The sequence below is a fragment of the Hemicordylus capensis genome, chromosome 10 (assembly GCF_027244095.1).
Source record: "Hemicordylus capensis ecotype Gifberg chromosome 10, rHemCap1.1.pri, whole genome shotgun sequence".
Classification (NCBI taxonomy): Eukaryota; Metazoa; Chordata; class Lepidosauria; order Squamata; family Cordylidae; genus Hemicordylus; species Hemicordylus capensis.
The window spans coordinates 23,565,738-23,589,427 of record NC_069666.1 but is presented as its reverse complement, the minus strand read 5'-3'; the positions used below and the strand labels follow the sequence as shown (position 1 = coordinate 23,589,427).

General features: G+C 45.2%; 1 protein-coding gene across 5 annotated transcripts in view; it reads left to right on the top strand.

Moving 5' to 3' along the window:
- Positions 1-77: 77 nt before the first annotated feature.
- The window catches only part of CRABP1 (cellular retinoic acid binding protein 1), a 37,744-nt gene continuing 14,131 nt past the window's right edge, over positions 78-23,690 (top strand). Inside the window, exons 1-2 of one of the 5 annotated variants that reach the window (XM_053272728.1) lie at positions 78-196; positions 21,159-21,337. In XM_053272728.1, coding sequence (XP_053128703.1) covers positions 21,170-21,337 — 168 coding nt within the window. In that variant the 5' untranslated portion in view covers positions 78-196; positions 21,159-21,169. Of the gene's footprint in view, positions 202-16,189; positions 16,447-16,788; positions 16,839-16,917; positions 16,934-21,158; positions 21,338-23,690 lie in introns of those variants that run through there. The other 4 variants (XM_053272727.1, XM_053272724.1, XM_053272726.1 and 1 more) reach the window with 4 other exon arrangements.

Here is a 23,690-nt window from a genome sequence, read left to right as displayed (position 1 = left end):
GTTTCCCCTTCCCCCGCCAGCTTTACTTATGCCCCCCTCCGGATGGTTTGCCACGCCGCCAGGAGAAGGCAGAAAAGCGGCCGAAAAGCGGTTGAACCAGCCGGAGAGGGGCATAAGTAAAGCCGGTGGGGGAAGGGGGAACCTCCGTGGAAACCTGCCCCCCACGCCGCCACCTCCAGCAACTCCCCGGAAGGGAGTAAGGTTAAAATATTATTTCTTGTTTACACAGTCAGACAGGTGTTATTGACTGGTTTGTTTTATCCAGACATCGAGTCCTTCCCAAGGACCTGGGAGGCCTGAATTTTATTGTCAATTGTTATAGATATCGTCACAGAATACAGGCTGTTCCCAGTAAAGCTGCTTTTTGTAATTGGCTGATGGTGATTTTTTCTGTGGCCCCGATGGTGTTGAGGTGCTCTTCAAGGTCTTTTGGAACTGCACCCAGGGCGCCAATGACCACTGGGATGATTTGGGTCTTTTTCTGCCACAGCCTTTCAATTTCAATTTGTAGATCTTTGTATTTTGTGATTTTTTCTATTTCTTTTCCTTCTATTCTGCTATCCCCTGGTAGTGCTATGTCGATTATTTTGACTTGTTTTTCTTTCTTCTCGACTACAGTTCTATGTGGTGTATTGTGTGGCAGATGTTTGTCTGTTTTTAGTCGGAAGTCCCATAATATTTTTACATCTTCATTCTCTTCAACTTTTTCAATTTTATGGTCCCACCAATGTTTGGCTACAGGTAGCTTGTATTTTTTGCAGATGTTCCAGTGTATCATCCCTGCTACTTTGTCATGCCTTTGTTTGTAGTCAGTCTGTGCGATCTTTTTACAACAGCCGATTAGGTGGTCCACTGTTTCATCTGCTTCTTTACAAAGGTGACACTTGCTGTTTGTGGTGGATTTTTCGACTTTTGCTCTTATTGCATTTGTTCTTAGTGCCTGTTGTTGTTGTTGTTATTACACCGCAAAACGTTTGCGAATCCCCCAGACATTTGGGGTGGTGGTGTTTGGTCTGGGGTCAGACCGAACATGGGGTGGTTCGGTTTGACCCCAGACCATCGAACCAAACCGCTTCGACGTTGAACTGGCTTGACATTGAGCCGGTTTGTACATCCCTAGATGGCAATGGTAAACCGCTCCTTTATTCTACCAAATAAAACCACGGGGCTCTGTGGTCGCCAGGAGTCGACGCCGACTCGACGGCACACTTTACCTTTACCACAAGACCAGCCCTCCTCCAAGACCAGCTCTACCATAGTGGCCATCATCATTTCATGTGACTGTGGTGATAGCCTTTCACTTAGAGCAGGTTTTCTTAACCTTGGGCCCCCAGATGTTATTGGACTACAACTCCCACCATCCCCAGACATGGCCTTTGTGGCTGGGGATGATGGGAGTTATAGTCCCACAACCTCTGGGGGCCCAGGGTTAAGAAACCCTGACTTAGAGCATCTTCATCTGAGACAGCTCCTGTGACAAGTTACAAAGGTCCTATCTGAGAACAGCAAAATGGGCAGAAACAAGCCTTTTGTTATCACTACAGAAGCCGGCTTCAAATGGGCTGGGCAACAGCCAGCGTGATCATTGTCACAACCTTAGAATAAAAATGCAGGAAACTCTCAGGAGCTATAACGAGGAAACACTGTTGCCTCAACACGGTGGAAGTCGGATTCTGCGTTAAGCACTGGTGCTGACATTTGTCTAACTCAAAACAAAAATTGTTTTTTGAATACATAGTATGCATAACTTCAGTGGTTAACTAATCACTTAGCAAATCTTGCAGATTTTTTTTTTTTTAAGTATTCTGATTCTTAGGACTTCCTTCTCCCTTTGGGAGTGTACCGGATGGATCTTTCCTAATGTGCAATAATTGAGATAATTGGCCGGTGTGGTTTCTAATTAGGATGAGGAGATCAGCTAACCTTTCACTGACAAACCTCATTTATGGATTTTGGATGTGAAGACCATTTGGCATCAAATCCACTTTCCATGGCAGGCTGTTCTGGGATTGCATTTTCACGTGGACGCTACTATTGATGGAGGAAAAGATGACAGCTTTTGGAATTCTTGGACTGTCAACCCAAATAATGGCTTTTAATGGATGGATCATCTGCTTTTTGGTCAAGTAAAGTGCCTTTGAGGGATATGGAAGGAAGTGAAAGATGGCTGACCATTTGTTCAGCCTATCATTCATGACTAGGAGGAATAAAGGCCATCTTTCAGATTTTAGTTTCTGTGATTATGGTTTGCAGCTTGGGAGTGTTCCTGGGTCTGTTTTGCTTCTGAATGATCAATTTAAGTGTGGCCAGGAATGTTTCTGTGCACAGCTTATTCACCAACTGTATGTCAGGGCATTTTCAGTTGTGGCCCCTCAACTTTAGAACACCCTCCTGGAAGAGTTTTGCCATGCTCCCTCCCTCAGTGTTTTTAAGAAACAACTTTATAGAAAGGTTTCTTAATCTTTTATCCTCTGCTTGTATCTGGTAGTTTTCTTAGCACTCTGTTTCTCATTGATTAAAAATGATCAATTTTCAGTTTCTAAAACTTGTTGTTTTAATTGTGGTTTTTGCTTGGGCCTTTAACTTCTTAACCTTAATTGAAAAAAATTAATAACTTCTTATTAATTTGCATTCTATATTGTATGTATTTTATTGATGTTGTAAGCAGCCCTGAGCAGTAGTGCACTGAAGGGGCAGGGTATAAATATTTTTAATAATAATAAATACCTCTACTAGGGAGAACAGATTTTGGCAGTGTTACACGTGCCTCCTTGGTCACAACAAGATTAGAATACCACAATGTGCTATATGAGGTGTTGCCTTTGAAGGAGGAAGAGGGCTGGTCTTGGGGTAGCAAGGATGAATTGTCCCCTTTGCTAGGCAGGGTCCACCCTGGTTTGTATTTGAATGGGAGACTTGATGTGTGAGCACTGGAAGATATTCCTCTCAGGGGATGGAGCTGCTCTGGGAAGAGCATCTAGGTTCCAAGTTCCCTCTCTGGCATCTCCAAGATAGGGCTGAGACTCCTGCCTGCAGCGTTGGAGAAGCTGCTGCCCATCTGTGTAGACAATAGTGAATAAATTGGAATAATGGTCCAACTCGGTATGAGGCAGCTTAATAGGAAGAGGATCCATAGCTCTGAGGTAGAGGCATCTACTTTTTATGCAGATGCAGAAGGTCCCAGGTTCAATCCCTGGCAGCATCTCCAGGGAATTTTACGCACAGCGGGTTTTACTGTGAGTTGATGGGGAGGCTTTACTGCAAACTCAAAGGTGTCCTAAAAGACCGCCACCAATAGTGGATTTTTTTATCCTGGATATAAATCGGACTACACTCTAATGCACAGTGAAAAACTCAAATTGTGTGTGAACTGCTCCTCAATAACTCACAGAGACTTCAGGGTAAGTCTAGCTGATATGTGAATGCCGCCCCCGCTCCATTCTGGAGGAGATGCGAGTAAAAGGGCTTCAAAAGCCCCATGTGGAGAGCTTCCAGGTAGGGCTAGGAAAGATTCCTGTCTGAAAAAAAGAGGAGAGCTGGTCTTGTAGTAGCAAGCATGGCTTGTTCCTTTAGCTAAGCAGGGTCTGCCCTGTTTTCATATGAATAGGAGACTTGATGTGTAAGCACCGTAAGATATTCTCCTTTTAGGCGATGGGGCCACTCTGGGAAGAGCTTCTAGGTTCCAAGTTCCCTCCCTGGCAGCATCTCCAAGAGAGGGCTGAGAGAGATTCCTGCCTGCAGCCTTGGAGAAGCCGCTGCCAATCTGTGTAGTAGACCATACTGAGCTAGATAGACCAATGGTCTGACTCAGTATATGGCAGCCAGCTTCCCAATGTAATATTGAGGGTTGAAACTGGTATGCCTAAGATGGAAGCCCGGATGTGGTTTTTCCATTCTCAGCTTCTGGTTAAGATTGTCTTTCTTGTCTACAGGCCTTGCTCACCTAATTTTTATTGATAAATTTAATTCTAGTTGGAAGCAGTCAATATCTCGCCAAATAAGTTTATATGGCTTTAGTCTGGATGGTTTATTAGAAATGGGTTTTTTTCGCGTGACTGATATTAAAGCAGCGGATCTATGACATGGAAATGCAGACTGATTGATCTTTAATCTCTAAAGAAGTTTTCCTAGGTCTACAAATGTATAATACTAAACCTGCGAATTACCTGGATAAGATCACCATTACTAAGTATCACAGGATGTTCACACTGGCCAGATTAAGGTAAATTCAGAGGGATACCAAAAGAGCAGAGACTATGCCCTTGTGGCTCTGGAGAACAGGAGTCTATCTTTCATATTTTACTCCGCTGTCTCTTTTATAGGGACTTTCAAACTTGTTATATTTCCTCATTACTGACTGATTTCCCAGGACATACAGATGCATTTTACGTCAACTATCTGCTCTCAGATCAGAAGGAGGAAGTAACATTTAAAGTTGCTAAATTCTGTGAGGCAGCTAAGAATGTTAGACGACAGATGGTAAACCAGATTATGCAAACGGGAAACTGCTGATTAGGATGAGTCCATGTTCCTGATTATATTATGTATATATTATTACTATATCATGTGTATTATTATGTATGTTTTAAATTTTGGTCTATGACCGTAAATAAACATGATTGATTGATTGGCAGCCAGCTTCCTATGTGTTTATGAATTGTGTTTCACTTCTGAGCACAGTTCAAGGTCCTGGTGATTACCTTTAAAGCCCGGAACTGCTTTGGACTAGACTATTTGAAGGACTGTCCCTCCCCAAAGGAATCTGCTTGCCCACTTTGGTCAGTTACTAAGAGTCCTGCTTTGTGTCACCTCCTTGCTACTGGAAGTCTATTTGGTGGGGGTCTATAAAACCAGAGCATCGCTTTGTAATTGCTGCAGATCTTTCATGCATTGTTATGGTTATTCTTTATATTGTACATGTCAAGTCACCTGTGGGGGACACTTCATGGGGCAAGAATGTGGGATAAAATCTAGTTTACTAAAGCAGGGGTTACCAACTGGTGACGGTATTTATCGTCCAACAACATCTTTGGAACCCCTGCAATAAAGCCTTCAGTTTAGCCCTCCTCAATATTGTGATGTACAGTGTTTTGTAATCATCTATTTATTTATCATATCTATATACTGCCTGATATATGTGTCCCTAGACATCACACACACACACACACACACACACGCTTTAATTGGGGTCTAGATTAAACAGTGCTTTTTAAATGAATCCATCCTTTTAAAAACAAAAACAAAAAGAACAGACCACCAATATATTAACAACAAGAAGTGTACATCAGTGCCACAGAACTATGCATTCCCTTATTTGCTGGAGAATTCAGGACATTTAAAGTGGCACAACTGAGAATCAGGGTTCATATTATTATTTCTTGTTTACACAGTCAGACAGGTGTTATCGACTGGTTTGTTTTATCCAGACATTGAGTCCTTCCCAAGTACCTGGGATGGCTGAATTTTATCATCAATACTGTTGGTTATTATAGATATCATTGCAAAATATAGGCTGTTCCTAGTAAAGTTGCTTTTTGTAATTGGTTGGTGGTGATTTCTGTGGCCCCTATGGTGTTGAGGTGCTCTTCGAGTTGTTTTGGAATTGCTCCTAGGGTGCCAATTACCACTGGGATTATTTTGGTAATCTACCACTGCCTTTCCATTTCATTTTGTAGATCTTTGTTTTTTGTTATTTTTTTTCTATTTCTTTTTCTATCCCCTGGTATTGCTATGTTGATTATTTTAACTTGTTTTTCTTTCTTCTCGACTACAGTTGTTGTTGTTGTTGTTGTTGTTATTTAGAATACATTTCTATACAGCTTTTCAACAAAAAAAATTGCAAAGTGGCTTATATAGGAAAAGAAATAATCAATTGATTGGTTTATTTGTTTAGCCATAGCCATAACAAAAATGTCTGATTCAAAAATTAGGTAGTTAAAACAATATTTTTTTAAAATAATAATCACAGGACATTCAAAGACAAGTTGACTCAAAATAGTTCAGAACAATTAGACAGACTCTATCAGCCACATATGATGACAGAAACAAAAAGGATGGCTACTTTCCTGGTGACATACAGCCCGGTATTGGCCAAGTTAAAAAAATAAATAAATCATATAATCCCAAAGATCTCCCAGGATAAACCACAAACAATGGGTGAATAAATGCATCGTGTAAGTGTTGCAGAAATTACAAAAATAAAAAATAAAATAAATGCATCACGTTTTCCACAGACCCGGAACCACATGGACACAGACATTCTGAAGTCAAATTCTGGCCATGTGTCCTGTCAGCACAGAGGATGGTGAAACATTGCATACAGAGATGGTGAAAAGTCTCATCTCTGTCAAATTGGATCAATAAGGTGCTGCGGGAAGAAGAGAGATTAGGACAAGGAAGGGAACAACGCTTCCTAGCAGCGATAGAGCTCGGGGAGAGGGGGCCCGTGTTCACCCTCTCCCTGGAGACCCCTCAAAGTGAGGGAAATAATGAAGAAAATAGGGAGGGTTGGAGCTGGGGGGTCCTCAGGAGCTGGAGGGTCCGGGTTCTTTGACCCCACCTGCTCAACACCCCTGCTTCCTAGTAGCAAAAATAGGTACAGCTTCTCTTCTCCTGAAAAAATATGAGACTATCTCAAAAGGTGCATCTTTGCCAGTCAGCAGAAGTCAATCTCTATTTATACCCCTTTCCAGTATTTTATGACCTCAGATGCACAAGTTAAAAAAACAACACAGAGAGAGCGAGAGAGAGAGAGAGCAAGAAGAACAAAAAAGAAATCACCAAAGCAAACTATGACATCTGAGAGAAGCCCTTGTTTCAATTGGACCAAGATGCCTTTCATAACACGTGCAAACCCTCAGAAAGCACAGAGAAGTTTGCGAGATCAGAAATGAACAAGGCAAAGCATCAAAGGGGGAAGATATTATGCGCCGGCTTCCTCCTTCGTCCCCCCTCCTCACCACCTTCCAGTCAATTTGGGCAGGTGTCAAAACACAGCATTAAGGGCAGTAAATTGGGTTTAAACAGATACGGTGCCATTTCTATTCCCCTGACAGTTCAAGAGGCAGTTGAATGGAGCAGGTGCTAGGCTCCCTTTTTTGTTCTGAGAATATTGGATCAGTTGCTTCCATACCAGGAGAGAAGATGGGAAGGTGACCGTGGTGACAATATTTGGGATTATCATGGCCCAAAAGAGACCCGAGCGTCACTTGCAAACTCTTCTCCCTCTCAAACTTGCCGTCGTTTATTGCAGCAGCAACAAAGTTTATTGCAGCAACTAACAATGCACCGTTCCTTGGTAGTAAAATATATGCGACAGGGCTCTTAATTTCAAAAAAGGGTCAACATCCAAGGATATTCTAGGGCGGCAGAGGAGGAAAACAGCCTCTCCAACTCTCGAGCACAAGAAGGGGCCGTTCGGAGGGATGCCAAAAACGCAAAACCTAATGATGCAGGGACATTTTAATGAGTGTCTAAATAGACAATAGGAAGCAAGAATCTGGACATGCTCTGTCTTCCGCACCCATTGGGTTGCATTTCACCCATTGTCACGTCAGGAGACCCACTGTCAATTTAATTTGGCAGCTAAATTTATGACGGCCATTTGCCTTCCAGATGTATAATTTGTTGCTGTCACAGACCGTGTATTAAATTCTCCTCCAGACCCCTCTTGGCTTTTATTTTGCTCATCTTTCTAGCACCTTACGCAGTCCCGTTCATTGTCCCCCCCCCCACAAATTTGCTCACCACCCCCCAAACAATCTTATGTGATTCCACGGCAGTCAGTCAATAAACACAGGGGGATACTTTGGGTCCCATTATTGGTCGCTGATTTGGATGGATGATCGAGTGCCCCCCCCCCGCCCCAGCTCCATCTGTACATATGTCCCTTCCCTTTGTCTTCCAGACACTTTTGGGAGGATAGATGAGATCCATCTGTGAGGAAAGGGTCGCCGTAGGGGATTCAGGTAGATAAAAGAACTGCTGAGAAGGGACTATTCCGGAAAAGCGTGTGTAGGAGAAGTGGAAGGGGAAGCCGAAATCAAAGGGATGGCCCGCATCGAGACTGGCCTCTTGTCCCCAACAGTGGCCGTGGAGAAGCAGAAGCGTATATTTGAAAGAGGAAGTGTCACCTCTATGGATCCGGCAGACAGGGCCTAAACATTGAACAATGGCCCTCAGGATCCTGATGGATGGCTTCAAGGCACAGAGACAAAGCGTCCCCTGTGCGTCAGCACTTGTGTGGGAAATGAGGGCTTTTCTGGATGGTGCTCGGTCAGGGCGAATGCACACAGGCAACAGCACAATGGTGTTCACCGCTGTGCCTAGAGTTGCAAGTTAGCCAGGATTTGGTTCATGTGGCCAGTGAAATACCAGGTTAGAAATACCGGGGTTTGTCAGGCAATCAATACCAGGGAGGGGCTCTAAACCCAGTCAGTTTGGTCATGGTTCAGCCAGTGACAGAGTTAGGTACAAGCGAAGGAAGGTACAGCCTAGACTAGAGTCTCATCTTTCCAGCAGCCTCTGGATATCAAGACATGGCTAAATTTCTATGTAATTGGTTGAAAAACAACAAAGGAAGGGGCGAAAGGACTCTAAAAAACATTATTCTGTTAAGGTAAAATATATATATACTGATATGACTATACAATTGTTTATCATGTTCAGTTTATAAATCTGTGCAGACATTAAAGGTAAAGTGTGCCGTCAAATCGGTGTCGACTCCTGGAGATCACAGAGCCCTGATGTTGTCTTTGGTATCATCATCAGTTTTATTACAGCCATTGGCCAGCAGAAAGGTTGTCTTTGGTAGAAGACAGGAGGGGTTTCCCATTGCCTCCTCCCGTGCAGTGTGAGCTGATGCCTTTCAGCACCTTCCTATATCACTGCTGCCCGATATTGGAGTTTCCCATAGTCTGGGAAACATACCTGCGGGGATTCGAACCAGCCACCTCTTGCTCGCTAGGCAAGTCATTTCCCTGCTGCACCATTCGGTGGCTCTGTGCAGACATCACTGTAAGCTATATCAACATTTTATTAGACCAGGGCCCAGTTTAGACCAATGCTCACCATCATGGTTACAGACAACATTCTCCTCATCAGGAAAATGATGCTGTAGCCATTAATGGGGCAGCGAGCAGGGTGGAGGGATTTCTGACCCATTTTGTAATGCCATGAGGCCTTTTAAGCTTGACACAGCTTAGGACCTCAGCATGTCATAGCCCAGCCCTGGGTTCGCCTATAATGTAAACATGGCTATGCAAATTGCTTGGGAAATTGCTTTTTGTTGCAAGTGCTATATACATCTTTTTAATAAGAATAACCCACCAGTTCTGCCTTAGGTCCTCTCTGACATGCTAGATGCCTAAAGATCCTTTCCCTGACCTTCCTGGCTCTCTCCATCCCAACTCCACCCAGATCCCCACCCCACCTCTCAGAAGGAAGACAGAATTTTTCTCGATCAGAAGGTAGCAATCTCTGCAAAGCCCCTGAAACGGCACAGAATCATGTGTATGGAGTGATGCTGGAAAGAAGAAAGGAGAGTAAATCACCATGGCCCCTGTGTATCAAGGACTGCTCTGAAGCAGCAAGACACGAGTTCAAATCCCAACCAAGTACCATGGACAGAGGCCTGACTCCTCACCCATCTTTCTTCCCTTCATTATCATCTTTCGCATTAATTGCTCTGTTCTCCTCAGCCTTCATCATCTCATCTCCTGACTTCCAGGAGATGTCCTGTTAATTAATGGAGAGTTTCATGGTGATGGGGCTTTACGTTCTGCATGGCCAGGGACGGGCTTCACCAGGCCAAATCAAAACCTTTTAATTATGGTCAGCGAGGACCTCCGTTAGTCATGGTGTCATGATTCCAGAATCAGTTGCTGGGTCTTGGAAGCTTGAGGGATCCCTCAGTCAAGTGACCTGCTTTTTGTGACATCTACTTCCCGGTTTATGTCAGTTTCCCATGGCATGTGGAAAAGTGGCGGAAACCTTTTTGTTCAGGATCTTTAAGATGCTAATATTGTTGGCGTTCATTAATCCGGTTCAAATGGCTGGTTTTGTCCGAAAACTTTGGAAGCTGCCTCAAAAGCCTGTGCTTGAATTATAAGGCCGATCTGATTTTTAAAAAAACAAAAAACAAAAAGTCAATATATTTCTAAAGCAGTTAAGTTGCACCTGAGCATCCTTTCCCCATGTTGCCCTCATAGGCAGCACTTGAAAACTACACATGGGACCAATTTTTCAGAAAGCACCTTTGCCTTGTAATATGAGCGCTATTATTTGCATAACTTTTTAAAAAGGGGACTATAAAGAACTCCTGGGAAAGCTGGCAACCGTCAATAAAGTTGAGAGAAAAGAGTTATAGTAAGAAATCATCAATACGCCAGGGGTTCTCAAACTTGGATCCCCAGATGTTGCTGGACTACAACTCCCATCATCCCCAGCCACAAGGGCCAAAGGCTGATTGTGATGATGGGTTCTAAGCCCAAGTTTTAGAACCTCCGCAGTCATATACATATGATTTTTTTTTTAAAAAATCAGCTAATTAATTAGTACTGGAATTATTGTTCATATAACCCTTGAGCATTATGTTATTATAGTTGTGGGTTTTCCTTTCACTTTCCTTTTAGTTGTCAGTGACTAGCTGAGATTTCTGGGTTTGTTTCCTCAGTACTGTAGAAGATGCAATAATTTCTAACATTAATCCATTGACTGTCTTTGAAAATTAATAATGGAATTAAGTTTGAAAGACACGGCTGTTTTCTGACAGCTGGACTCTGTTCACTGTATCATGTACCTAACCCAGCCCAATCCAGTTTTCCCTGCATTCAAATTTCCTCCCCCAACACCTCTCCTGTTGCCATTGCTTTAAGCGAGAAAAAATATCAAAAGCAAGAACTTCGCTTGTAAATAGTTAAAACCACACAAAGCACTTAATGCTCTTTAGGGATGTTCCGTTAACTTTCATGTGATCTGGGAGAAAATCCAGACATTATGCTGCAGAATTGTACAGATTTATGACTGTCGTATGCATGTTTGTGTGAACGACTGAACCTGTGTTCGTTTTAAAAATGAACCTGGAGAAAAGCCCTTCAAATGGAAATCTACATAGTACATAGGAAATTTACTTCTGAACCTGAGCTCAGCATAACATGTGAATGACTATACCTGTGTTCACTGTATCCTCATTGTACGAGTGTTGAATGTAACATGTGAATGGGCCTAATAACCTCCAATCCACTGACAACAGCACAAAATCCTAATGGATGAGTGAAGGCATTGTACAGGCAAGTGGACGGGCACAGCCGCCAAAACAGTAAAATTGCAGAGAAATTAATAAATAAACTCCAGTTAACTGAGCAAAGAGGCACCTTTTAAAGTGGTGCTTCACTTACATTTAGCAGGGGGAGAGCAACTGGCCCTATCCATCCCCAGCACTGCATCCCTTCAGTGGCTGCTGCTGGTGTCTACCCTGTGAGCCCTTTGGGGACAGGGAACCAGCTTCTTTCTTTTTTCTGGGTAAACCACTTTGAGAACTTTTCTTGAAAAGCAGCATAGAAATTCTCATAGCAGTAGTAATGCCGGAGTAAATAAATGAAATCAGATCCCCCAAAAGCATGGATGACGGGCTCCTTGAACACCAGGGTTGCGCTGTCGCGAAAAGAAAAGAAATTAAAAAGAAAAGGAAAACGGCAAGAGAGAACTGCACCGCTCACCACTCCTAAAATCAAGGGCAAGATCCCGGAAGAGGCCATTGCTTTTCTGCCATCGCATTTCGTGCAGCACCTACAAGAGTAATGGACGTGTTCGCTGGGCGAGGGGGTACAAACGGCTGATCCTGGATTGCTCAGGAAACAGAACATCGCTAGAACAGGAGCAACGAAGCACATGGAGAGAAGAGGAGGCTGCAGGAAAGCTTCCCTGCTCCCTCCTGCCTGCAGTACTTTCAAAGTTTGTAAGGATTTGTCTTCAAAGCAAACTGACACCCATCTGGGGCATGGAATGGGGCCACAGCTCATTGGCTGGGCAACTGCTTTGCATGCAGAAGGTTCCAGGTTCAAGCCCTGGCACTTCCAGGTCGTGCTGGGAAAGACTCCGGCCTGCAACCTTGAAGAGCCGCTGCCAGTCAGTGTAGACAACGTTAAGCTAGATGGACCAATGGTCTGACTCAGTAGAAGGCAGCTTCCTATGTTCCTGTTTTCCTCTGCAGGGCGCTTTCCAGATTACCCTGGTGGCGCAGTGGTAAAAAAACTGCTGCCCTGTAACCAGAAGGTTGCAAGTTCAATCCTGACCAGGGGCTCAAGGTTGACTCAGCCTTCCATCCTTCTGAGGTCGGTAAAATGAGTACCCAGAATGTTGGGGGCAATATGCTAAATCATTGTAAACCGCTTAGAGAGCTCCGGCTATAGAGTGGTATATAAATGTAAGTGCTATTGCTATTGCTAAGTGCTAGAACTCCTGCTAACTTGGCAAAGAGGCACCTTTTAATGTGGGGATTCTCTTTATTTAGCAGGGGGAGAGTAACTGGCCCTATCCACCCCCAGCACGGCACCTCCAGTGACTGTTGCTGGTGTCTATCTTATGTTTCTTTTTAGATTGTGAGCCCTTTAGGGACGGGGTTCCATCTTATTTATTTATTATTCCTCTGTGTAAACCGCCCGGACCCATTTTTGGAAGGGCGGTATCGAAATCAATCAATCAATCAATCAATCAGAATGCTTCGACTTGGCAGGATCAAATTGAAAATGACCCCCAGAACCTACAATGAGATAATTTCCCTACAACGGGGAAAGACAGCTACAGTTTTGCAACGGACATACAACGTAATAGCACTGAAGCACAGCGATAAAATCAAGGCATCCGAAATGTGAACGGCACCCCGCTGAAAGAGTTGGGACTGTGGTGTCACAGCACAAGAACTACGGAAGCACATTTAGGAGATATGTTGTAGGGGTTAATCTGGAAAGCACCCAAGTCATGCACAAAAAGGGTGTACTGGAGCAGCTGCGGTGGTGCCCTGAGAACTAGTCCACAATGCACCACCTGAAGCAGCCCTCATGGCAGGGCGGGCCCTGGACAGATGGCTGAGTTTTGCAGCTAGCTGGCCAGAAGCAGCAGTGAGGGGTGCATGCACATTGCCTTGGGAGGCATGCACTCGGACCCAAGTTCCAGTGTACAGCAAGGGGAAGTGCCCACCGCCTCCAAAGAAGTAAAACTGCCAATTCTTTAATAATTAAACCGACTCCTGCTAAGTGGGGGCTCTGTTCCAGTGTAGACAGGAAGCCCCTCACCAGACCAGCGGAAAAGGAGACCGTCTCATGGTGCTGGGAAGCGTTTCTTGAAGCCCGACCCGTTTCAGCCTCAGAGGCAATACTAAAAAGACATTTTTAAAAGTTACAATGAAGCAACTTCATAGAGACACCTTGAGAACAATATCAAAGGTTCTATTTTGTTTATATTTGTTTGTTTGTTTGTTGTTAAATTGATATACCGCCTTTCATTTCAAGCAATCCCAAGGCGGTTTACACAGAATTTAAAACCAAGATTATAAAAACCACACAATTAAAACAGCAAGCTAAAATATAAAACAAATCTGGTTAAAGATTTAAAACACAAGCATTAGAAACAGTACAAAAATACAAAGAAGCAACAGCATATTAAAAAATAGCAGTATAACAATATAAAATGAATTTGTTTTATATTGTTCCAAAGGTGATTCTATGGCCATATATCGAGTAACAGATATCAAGCCCATGGTTACTTATATTTGTAGTATTTCAAAGAGACCGTGAGCAAGTAGCCTTTGCCTTCTTCCAAGCTTACAACACGACCAACGGGAGAAGCAAATTCATACTGTTCCCAGTGAAAAAGTGTGCCGTCAAGTCAGTTTCGACTCCTGGTGCTCACAGAGCCCTGTGGTTTTCTTTGGGAGAATACAGGAGGGGTTGACCATTGCCTCCTCCCACACAGTATGAGAGGATGCCTTTCAGCATCTTCCTATATCGCTGCTGCCCGATATAGTACCAGCGGAGCAGCTTTTGGCATTTTACTTGATTTTAATGTTTTATTTATTTGTCCTGTTGTTTTATAGTTGTGAACGGCCTGGAGACTTTAGTTTGGGGTGGTATATAAATGTATTAAATAAATAATAAATAAAATAAATAAACTTAAAGGAATTAATCACCCTTCATCTGAGCATGGCCAGAAAGTCAAGTTCCTCATTTCACCCCTGTGGAGCCAAAGTGTTGTAAGAGATTTTTGACACCTCCAAAATCCCTGCAACCAGGAATAATTGAGAGCTCCAAAAACCCTCGTCCGACCTGGGTATAGGGGCGAAAGACTAATCAAACCATCTAGTAGCTGGTTCCTTCCGAAGTTTCCCTCAGTGTTCAGTCCCCAAACCCACCATGCTTTTCTCTTAAGTAAAACTTTATCATGGGCTTGTGTGATTTTCCCCCCCCAATTGCCCCAAACTGTATATCTCTAAAAGAATGTTTTCCTCTCAAAACAATGAGCTACCAAGGGAGCACCCATTTCCACACATTTCACATTGCTCTGATGTTCATCAATGCGTCTTTTCAATGGTCTCTATTTCTTACATAGAGGCATCTTCGTACATGGGCATTGGATCGCATAGATCACACCAGAAGTGTTGCCTCCACAAACTAAGAGTGCTTAAGAACTAAGCACCTTAAGAACTAAGCACCTTTTAAAAGTGGCGATTCTCTTTATTGAGCAGGGGGAGAGCAACTGGCCCTACCCATCCCCAGCACATCATACCTCCAGTGGCTGTTGCTGGTGTCTATCTGATGTTTCTTTTTTAGATTATGAGCCCAAAATCACTTTGGAGACTTTTGTTGAGAAGCAGTATTTACATATTCATCGTATTTGTATGTGATGAAGGATTTCAATGAATAGCACTTATGACTGGAATGATTCTTATAGTTTTTAATTGTGCAGGTGTACTGATAATAAAAGCCACCTAATGGCGCAGTGGGGAAGAAACCACAGGAGGCTGCTGGTTCGAATCCCTGCTGGTACGTTTCCCAGACTATGGGAAACACCTATATCAGGCAGCAGCCATATAGGAAGATGCTGAAAGGCATCATCTCACACTGTGCAGGAGGAGGCAATGGTAAACCCCTCATGTATTCTACCAAAGAAAAACCACAGGGCTCTGGCAAAATTTCCCCAAAGGTGGCCTCTGAGGTGGAGAAGAGCTGGTCTTGTGGTAGCAAGCATGAATTGTCCCCTTTGCTAAGCAGGGCCCACCCTGGTTTGCATTTGAATGGGAGACTACATGTGAGTGTGGTAAGAAATTCCTCTTTGGGGATGGGGCCACTCTGGGAAGAGCACCTGCCTGCTTGCATGCAGAAGGTTCCAAATCCCCTCCCTGGCAACTCCAAGATAGGGCTGGGAGAGATTCCTGCCTGCCACCTTGGAGAAGCTGCTACCAGTCTGTGTAGACAATACTGAGGGAGATGGGCCAAGGGTCTGACTCAGTATATGGCTGCTTCCCATGTTCCTGTGAGGCTGAAACACACTGGGCTTCAATCAATGCTCCACAGCACGGTGAGACTGTCTCCTTTTTCACTTTTCTGTTCCAGTGTCCCCAGCTGGATGCGACTGGGAAGCGGCCCATCCACTCTCCCACCCTGCCGGCACCTGCTATTCCAGAGCGCACTGCCTCTGAGCATGGAGGCTCCATTTCTCTCTTGCGATGAATAATCCCTCGTCCCAAGCCAGACTTCGCCCTGATCAGTTTTTCAAAGTCGGAGAGAGTCACCCTCGCTCCATCTTCCAGCCTCTCCGGTCCACCGCTGGGGGCAGGGCGGGAGGGGGCCCCCCGCCGCGGGTTGGAAGAGAAAAGGCAGCCCCTTTTCTTTCGGCCCCCTCCGCATTTGGACGCTGGACGCTCAACCCCCGCCTCGCCTTCAACCCCAGCCTCCAGCTGTAGAGCGAGCTGCATTGGGGGCGGTGTGTGTGTGTGTGTGTAAAAGGAGGGGGGGGTCTCCTTTTGGGGAGAACTCCAGGCGGTGGCTGGCGGGCTGATGGCAGGCAGGGCAGGGGGTGATGGATGGGGTGGGGGCTTCTGGAGCTGGAGAAGGAAAGATATGTGTGGGCGGGTGATGGATGGGTGGATGGGAAGCGGGGGGGGGGACTAGAGGCAGATGGATGGATGGATGGAGCCCCAAGGGGGGGGGAGAGGGGGGGAAAGGAAGAGTCACTTCTTGCCCAGCTCACAAGGTGCCTGAGCAGAGGAGCTGCCTGGCTGGTCCCTTCCTCCTCCTCTCCCTCCTCCTCCTCCTCCTCCTCTTCCTCCTGGGCTCGCCTTCATCTCCGCCAGCGCTCGCGGGCCTCTCTCCTCCGCAGCCATGCCCAACTTCGCCGGCACTTGGAAGATGAAGAGCAGCGAGAATTTCGACGAGCTGCTGAAAGTCTTGGGTAAGGAGGTCCAGTCGGCGCCGGGAGGGGGCGGCTGCTTCCAGGGCAGAGCGGGTCTCCTCGGGAGTAAGCGCGAGGGCGGCGGGGGTACCAGCCGGGGCGCTCTGCGCGCGGAGCCCTCTGCCTGCTGCCTGCGTCCGGATCGCGAGGGCGCTTCCTCGGGAGTCAGCTGCTGGGCGGGCGTCCACCGGGCTTGCTGGCCCCCGATCCCCGGGAAATGGACAGGCAGCGGGTGGCAGGAGAGCAGCGCCCCCCCCCCCGCCCGAGCCTGGGCGTGTGCAGTTACTCGGGAGTAAATCTTTCTGGTGGGGCCGTCGCCGTGGCTCCGTGGAAGAGCATCTGCTTGGCGGAAAGCCGCCGCTTCATGCGGAACCTTGGAGAAGCCGCTGCCGGTCAGTGTCGACAATCCTGAGCTCGGTGGCCCAAAGGTCGGACTCGGTAGGAGGCAGCTTCCCAGAAACTTAGGCTCTGGGGCTTCCTTTCTAAGGTAGCGTTCTTCAGGCTGCAGCTTTAGAAATCGGAAGTGAGGGTCAGTGATGAGGAGGACGAGGATTGAATTTGTAGCCCGGCCCCGCTCATCCTCGATGGCCAAGTCTGCAGGGGGCCGTTATCCCATGTTCACAATGGGAGAATTATACAAGTCGTAATTATTTGGGGCAGAGGAGGATGGAAGGGCTGGATTCCCACCTCGACAGCAAGTTTTAAGGGACAGGGATGAAAAACCGCTTGATCCGCATCTCCGGTGCTCCGCGCGAGCCATCCCTGCTTCTCCCCAGTTTCTTTATTCTTTTCCGGCATACGCAACCCCCAGCCTGTTAATTGGGGGCGGGGGGCGCACCCCTGGATAGTCTGAAGCAACAAATCCACGCATTAAAAAAGCAGGGAGGGAGGCAGGGAGAGCTACCCGATGGCACGGGTCCTCAAACTTGGGTTCCCCAGCTGCTAGTGGACTATCACTGCAGCCTCCATCATGATGGAAGTTGTAGTCCAACATACAGTTGTAGTCCAAGATATAAGTTATCCCCCTGCTATCTTGGTAAAGAGGCACCTTTTAACGTGGTGATGCTCTTTATTGAGCCGGGGAGAGTAACTAGCCCTCTCCACCCCCAGCACAGCATCTCTCCAGTGGCTGTTTCTGGTGTCTATCTTGTGTTTCTTTTTAGATTGTGAGCCCTTTGGGGACAGGGATCCATCTTATTTATTCATTATTTCTCTGTGTAAACCGCCCTGAGCCATTTTTGGAAGGGCGGTATAGAAATCGAATTATTATTATTAATAATAGTAATAATAATAATAATATAGCTGATGGCTTGGGCATCAATAAGATTACAACACAGCAGCTACAGAAGGCCACACGACTTGGGACAACACAAATACGACGACACTATCTTTAATTTTGCTTTAGTTATCCTAGACCCTTGGAAAGGGCCCGATCATTAAAGTACCAAATCCAGTCAATAACATCTGGTAGACTGTGTGTAAATAGATAATAATATAATATAAGGAGCCACCTTTGAGAACACCTGCCCTATGACAATTCACACACACACAGCCTTCCTCCTACCCCTACCGAGGGAAGCAAAATTATACAGGGGATCCCACAACAGGATATAAATTTAGAAAATAAAAATAAACCAACTACCTAGTCACAGGTTAACTCATCAAAAGGCAAGGGGTGTGTGACAATCCTTTATTGGAAGGGGGGGATAAGTTAGAGCCTTTTCACAGAGGGAATCAATACATATATGACGGGGTGGGGTGTGGCAGTCTTTCTTCTTCTTCCCATTGCCTTAAACATCCAGCAGGGCGCCCTGTGCCGACCCAACCTTGCCAGCCTCCAAAGCCTTCGCCTGAAATGCTGGACTCCTGCAGAAAGCCAGGAGGAAAACCTCAACCCCGGTCCATGAGAAAAGCAGCATTTCCTCTCCATTATCTGCCTTATGCAGGGAGCTGGTTATGCTTTTATTATTGGCCGCAAAACCTTGAATTGCTAAACCATAGGAAAGGAGGACTCCTCCAAAAATTAAAAGTTGGTTTGATAAAATGTGGGAGTTCCTGGTGCAAGATAAGCTCTCCGCCCGGTAATGAAAAGCCTCTGCTCATCCAAATTACATGTTTCTTTTTGGAATGTTGGTTACCCTTTTTAAATTTTATTGATGCCAAAACAACAACAGCAGCAGCAGCAGCAACAAACCCGTGGTTAAACACAGTGTTTATTTGAGAATGTAGCTACAAATATTCTAAACTCACAAAGTAAAATAATGACCCTATCACTTAAATGAAGTATATCTGTTTATTCCTGAGCTGAGTTCCATCCGTTGCTTTTTGTAATGTGTTTCCATTTGTACATTCTTCAAAAAATTAAAAGAAAGAAAGAAAGTGTGCGGGGAGAGAAAGACAGGAAGCATGCTTCCAAATGGCCAAGGCAGATTTGCTTTTGTCCATCAACCACATTAGGTGGCCTTGTTATTAATTCTTACATTTCTACCTTCCTTTTATTCTATGGCAGAACATAAAGTTCCCAGGTGGTCACTCATCATGGCCCGATCTTGACTGGCTTGGCTCCAGTCAAGTTGCTGCCTGCATTGCGTCTCTCCCTACCATGTCCTGGGATTGTATGTTGATCACACCCTTCCTCCAAATCGCTCAGGGCAGGGTACACGATTCTCCTCCTGCCCCCCCCACACCACCCCCAGTTTATCCACAATGGTTATGACTGAGCAAGAATCCGAACCCAGATCCAGTGATGACTTTTGGGGGGCTCAAAAATGGGCAACTGTCTGGGTCTCCACACTGTAGGGTTCCTCAAAATCTTGTACATTTCTTAACACGCGAAGAGTTAAAAATTCACACCAGCTTCACTCAAATAAATGCGCGTTTTAAAAAATGTATGTTAAAAGTGCCTCTTTGCATGTCATCAAAAGTACCCTTTTGGGTTTCACTTCCCCAGTAAAAATACATCTTTAAAAAATATTATCTTAAGTTTGAGCATCACCTACAGAGGCAACAACGTGTTTCTTTCTGTTTATGACTTCTAGTCATGTATTTACAGTGTAGTGTAAACCATAGGAAAGGAGGAATCCTCCAAAAATTAAAAGTTGATTTGATAAACGATAAATGCCGGGGTCCTCAAACTTGGATTCCCAGATGGTGTTGGACTACAACTCCCAACTCGTATGGCCTCTGGTCAATGTGGCTGGCGCAGATAGGATTTGTAGTCCAACAACATCTGGAGATCCAAGTTTGAGAACCCCTGATATTAAGTAATATTAAGTACAGCTATCCCTCACCAACCTAGAGGGTTGCGTTCTGGGAAAACCTCGCAGTTGGTCAATTAGAGGTTTGCCAAGCAATAGAAATGCATTGAAAACAGTAGATTAGGGGAATCACGGTCCGGAAAAGACCAAAAAATAAAGAAAAAACCACCAACACACACCCGGAATCAGCCAGTTAGCAACAGTGTTCCCTCTAATAGGGATTCCCAGATGTTGTTGACTACAATTCCCAGAATCCACAGCTGCAATACCTTTTGCTTGGGGATTCTGGGAGTTGTAGTCAACAATATCTGGGAATTCTTGTTAGAGGGAACACTGGTTAGTAAGAGGAGTGAGGGGGGACTCCCAGAAATAACACACACACACACCCAAATTGCAAAAAAGATCTCGACAAACTGGATACTCCGGTCGCAGTTGGCGGGACTTGCCACAATTTCCCTGCCACACATACTTAAAACCATGATTGGGAAACCTGTGGTTGGCAAGGGATATCTGTAGTACTTTACTAGTAAGTATTACTTAGTTATAATAAGTAATAAAGTACCATTTTAGTACTAAACCAATAAAGTATTACTTTAGTATTAAGTCATATTACGTATTAAGAAATATTCTCCACTCTTTGCAATAAAAATTAACCACATTTATCCCTACTGTTATGGTAGCTTCATGTACAGTTATATTATTATTTTTAATGCCTTTTAAAAATGATCCTTTAATGGATGCCAAATGACTCTCTTGCCCCCTGGGTCTCCCAAACCCTACAGCCACCACCATTAAGTCATCCCAGTCTAAATCCAGTCCTCCAAGCCCTGTATCGGTCTGGCTGCCCAGTATGGCAGGGGCCCATATTTACAGGATTAATAAAACCATCCCTGAGTTTACAGCAGGCTTCTCAAATGGTGCTGGCTCTCTTGCAGATGTTGGCCTACAGCTCCCATCATTCCTGGCTACTGGCCGTTGTGTTTGGGGATGATAGGAGTTGTAGTCCAGCAACAGCTGGAGAACTGCCATTTGCGATCCCTGGTTCAGAGCAATTCTAGCTACTGCCTCCTCAATGCCGTAGCAAAATACACCGAATTCTGTCTATTTCTCATGTCCAGTATGACATTTATAAGTCATGTCCAGAGACGTAAGTTTTGGGCAGGATAAAAATATGTTCAATCAATCAATCAATGTATTCATTGTATTTGTAGTCTGGCCTTTCTCCAAGAAACTGGAGGTGGGGGGGGGGGGCAGGTGTGCACCACAACAAGCATGTTGTTAGGCTGTAAGGCAGATAGCCTCAAATCACCCATGAGCTTTGCAAAGGCTGAGTCAACACTTGAGCAGAGTTCCAGCGCCCGAGGCTATCACACTGTTTCTACTGCCAAGTGGTTTGGGCATGAGGCCAGCAAGTCAATGGATTGGTCCCATGGCTCCTTCTTCACCTTTACCCAGGTGTCAATGCCATGCTGAGGAAAGTGGCCGTGGCAGCTGCCTCCAAGCCACACGTGGAGATCCGCCAGGATGGGGACCAGTTCTACATCAAAACCTCCACCACGGTCCGCACCACCGAGATCAACTTCAAAGTTGGGGAGAGCTTCGAGGAAGAGACGGTGGACGGCCGGAAATGCCGGGTAAGAATTTGCTGTTGTGATACTGTGCATGTTGCTGGTTGATATGATTATTCCCACCACATTTCCTTCTAAATACCTAGTATTAGTAGGCTTACTTAGTAGGATTCTCAGATACCTCCTATTTTAGAGGACATTTCTCTGCTGATCAAAGACCAAAATAAAGTCCTCTAGAGCACAGACTCTCAACGTTGAGTCCCCAGATGTTATCAGACTACAACTTCCATAATCCCTAGCCCCAGGGGCCTTTAGTTGGGGATTATGGGAGCTGAAGTCCAATAACATCTGGGGACCCAACGTTGAGAATCCCTGCTCTAGAAGGACATTCCATATTACAAAACAAAGGCAGCTTTCTAGCATGTAGGGAACATCCCATATATCAGAACACTCCAGCTCTATAGAGCTGCCCTTGACAGAGAAAAACATCTCCAGCATGGTAACTGTCATGAAGCAGCTTGCTGACTGTTGCCTGATGCACCACAATGGCCTCGTTCACACAATCATTTGAAACTAGGTTTAATGTGGGTTACTGACATTAACATGATTCTAACAGTGAACCCCATGCCAAGGTGGGAATCTCAGATTCAGCTTGGGCCATCAGTCACCTTGGCGTGGGTTCACACAATCACACTAAGGGTGGCAATCCACATTAAACCCAGTTTCGAACGATTGTGTGAACCAGGTCCCTATGTAGCACCAGGCATCACATCACGGTGGAGCCTGACTCAGAGAATTTCTAATAAGCATTGTCTTTCGACATGGCGAAAATGCTTAGTGGTGGAGCATCTGCCTCGCAGGCAACATGTCCCAGGTTCAATCCCTGGCAGCATCTCCAGGTAGGGCTGAGAAAGACTCCTTCCTGAAACTCTGGAGAGCAGCTACTAGTCAGTGTTGACAGTAATGAGCTAAGTGGACCAGTGGTTTGTCTTGGTAAATGGCAGTTTCCTTCATTCTTATGTGCCTAAATGCTGAGATCCTAGAAATTCTGCAGAGCTTAGGTGTGTGACATTCCCAGCAGACTATGGGCAGTGTTATAGATCTCCCCAAAGCATTTGTGGAGTCCCCATCCCCCCGCATTTTACTGAACTCCCCCTGCCAGACATAATGAGGTCATTCACACAATCGAAAACTATGTTCTACCCAGGTTTGGGAGCTGTGTGTACTCCCAATTTTTGATTGTGTGGAAGCAAGGTTAGAGGAAAACCTGGGTAGAAGTGATTGTGTGGAAGCAAGGTAGGAGAAAAAGCTACCCAGGTTTTCCTCCAACCTTGCTTCCACACAATCAAAAATTCGGAGTACACACAGTTCCCAAACCTGGGTAGAACACAGTTTTCGATTGTGTGAATGACCTCATTAACTCATATCTCATCCAAAAGGGATCTTTCCTACTTTCCCCCTGCCTTTCAGTGAAATGGGTGCTGTTTTCATGGAAAACAAATTAGCATCCACTTTGATTTTTAAAAAATAAAAAAATCCACAAGTTCCTTGCTCTTGCCAATAGTCACAAATTATAGGCCAGTTGTCAGCACCTCAGGACTGATTTTTGAGATATCCATCATCTTTATGTTGATCCTGGGGCAAATAAGTACCACAAAACCTTTGCTGATCTGCCCTTCTCTAATCCAGATCCTCTCTTATGCTAGACAAGCCTGGTATCCTCACCCTGCAGTAGATCCATGTGCTTAGAGGTTTTGTTATTTGTCATTTGTTTTCTTTTTTGGTACAGTGGGGCAGGGGGAGGATGTCCCATTATGGGAGGTGAATTTTTTTGACCTCAGATCGGGAAGCCTGGGCCGTTTTGCTCTAGACTCAGAACTAAGTGCACCGGGACTGCATTCCTGAGCACCCCTGCAGCATGACAGCACTGTCCATACCTCACAGCATTGTCACAGCAGTCAGAACTGCATGGCGTTATGTAGTGAACATGTTCCCTGATTGGCTAGAATTAGCCAGGGACATAGACAGACACTCTAGTAAACGTGGAGGGAAGGAAGGAATGGATCAGAGCTGAAAACAGGCTCACAAAACTGACAACATAGGAACACAGGAAGCTGCCATATATTGAGTCAGACCATTGGTCCATCTCGCTCAGTATTGTCTGCACCAGGGATTCTCACCATTGGGTCTACAGATGTTATTGGACTTCAACTCCCATAATCCTCAACCAAAGGTGGGGATTATGGGAGTTGAAGTCCAATACCATCTGGGGACCCAACATTGAGAATCCCTGGTCTTCACAGACTGGCAGCAGCTTCTCCAATTTGATTTTTTTTTTAATTTTTTTTTTTAAATTACATTTATATCCCACTCTTCCTCCAAGGAGCCCAGAGCGGTGTACTATATACTTAAGTTTTTC